General features: G+C 47.8%; 1 protein-coding gene across 1 annotated transcript; it reads right to left on the reverse strand.

Annotated features, from left to right (window-relative positions):
* Positions 1-209: 209 nt before the first annotated feature.
* On the reverse strand, positions 210-1,130 carry LOC113249920 (olfactory receptor 10G9). The gene has a single exon (XM_026491364.4). It carries the CDS (start codon positions 1,128-1,130, stop codon positions 210-212), a length of 921 nt encoding a protein of 306 aa, XP_026347149.3.
* Positions 1,131-1,757: the final 627 nt, after the last annotated feature.

Below are 1,757 nucleotides of genomic sequence, written 5' to 3' on the forward strand. Positions count from 1 at the left end.
AAGCAAGCTCATCATCAATAAAATTTAATTCTGATTTTTAAAAATTCTTCAGGAAATTTGTGAAACAAATATTCCTGAGTGGGTCATTGTGGACAATATTGAACACTGAGACTACACATGTAATATGTTGCATGTTGATGCCTAAATTATATTACCATATTTTTAGAAAATTGGGCATATCTACTTTCTAATGTTAATTTGCTTGGGGACTATGTCACTGTTTCTATAAGCTTCCACAGAGCTCTCTTCACTTCCTTGTTCCTCAGGGTATACACCACCGGGTTTAGAAGGGGCGTCAGCACCGTGTAGAAAACTGCCACGACCCCATCCACAGCATCCCGGGAGCCTGGCCTCAGGTAAATGAAAACACAGGGAACAAAGAAACAAAGGACCACAATGCAGTGGGAGGCGCAGGTCTGAAAGGCTCTGTGTCTCCCCTCTGAGGTGCGGATCTTCAGGATGGACCAGACGATGGACACATAGGACAGCACTATCAAGAGAAAGCAGCCCGAGGCCACGACCCCGATGTTGACAAAGATCACCATCTTGTTCACGGAGGTGTCCGCACAGGCCAGCTTGAGGATGGGAGGGGCATCACAGAAGTAATGCTGGATCTGGATGGGCCCACAGTAGGGCAAACGGAATGTCAGTGTGGTCTGGACAGCAGAGTGCAGAGAGCCACTGAGCCACGTGCTGGTGGCCAGGAGGGCACACGTCCTCCCACTCATCATGCTGGTGTACCTGAGCGGGTGACTGATGGCCAGGTAGTGGTCATAGGACATGACTGTGTAGAGGAAACACTCGGTGCTCCCCAGGAAGTGGAAGGAGTAGAGCTGGGCCACACAGCTGTGAAAGGAGATCGCCCTGCCTCCTGGGGACGCCAAGGTCATCAGCATTTTGGGCACGGTGACCGTGGAGAACCACATGTCAATGAAGGACAGGTTGGTCAGGAAGTAGTACATGGGGGTGTGGAGGTGGGAATCCACCGTGATCACCAGCAGGATGAGGAGGTTCCCCACCACGGTGAGTACGTAAATCACCAAGAAGAGTCCCAAGAGGGGGATGTCCAGTGCTGGTGCACAGGGAAGCCCCATAAGGAAGAACATTGTGACCAGGCTCACGTTTGTCATTTTCCACGCCTTTTGTGTCTGTCCCTGTGGGAGTAGAGAGAGCACCCAGTATGTAATTGAAAACTGGACACCCATTTTCATGTGGCAACTGCATCATCCATGGTAGATATTTCTAGAGTTAAACTCAACTTTACTTGTAACAAAACTTATTTGGTAAAGATGATAGAATGATTTCATCAACATTTTCTCTCTTCCTCTCTCTCTCTCTCTCTCTTGCCCACACAGAAACACATGCTACAAATAGAGGCACCCACAGATATATGTAGAAGAAAGTCATAGAAATCCATTGTATTAACTTCTGCTTATGTATCACAAATGACCACAAACTTAGCAGCATAAAACAATGCAAATTCCATTTTTACGGTGTCTGAGTCAGGTGAGCTGGGTGTTCTGCTCAAGATTGAAATCAAGATGTCAGCTGAGTCTGGAATCTCATCTGAGGCTTGAATTTCTCTTCCAAGCCAATGGAGATTGTTGGCAGAATTCATTTCCTTGCGGCTTTAGGACTGAGGTGTCTGTCTTTCTTGGTGGCTGTTACCAGGGATCATCCCTCCCAGCTTTAGAGCCCACCCTCAGGTCCCAGCCACCTGGCCATCTGATAACATGGCGGCTTACTTTTTAAAGCCA

Source organism: Ursus arctos, unplaced genomic scaffold, assembly GCF_023065955.2.
Source record: "Ursus arctos isolate Adak ecotype North America unplaced genomic scaffold, UrsArc2.0 scaffold_22, whole genome shotgun sequence".
In the NCBI taxonomy this organism is placed as follows: domain Eukaryota; kingdom Metazoa; phylum Chordata; class Mammalia; order Carnivora; family Ursidae; genus Ursus; species Ursus arctos.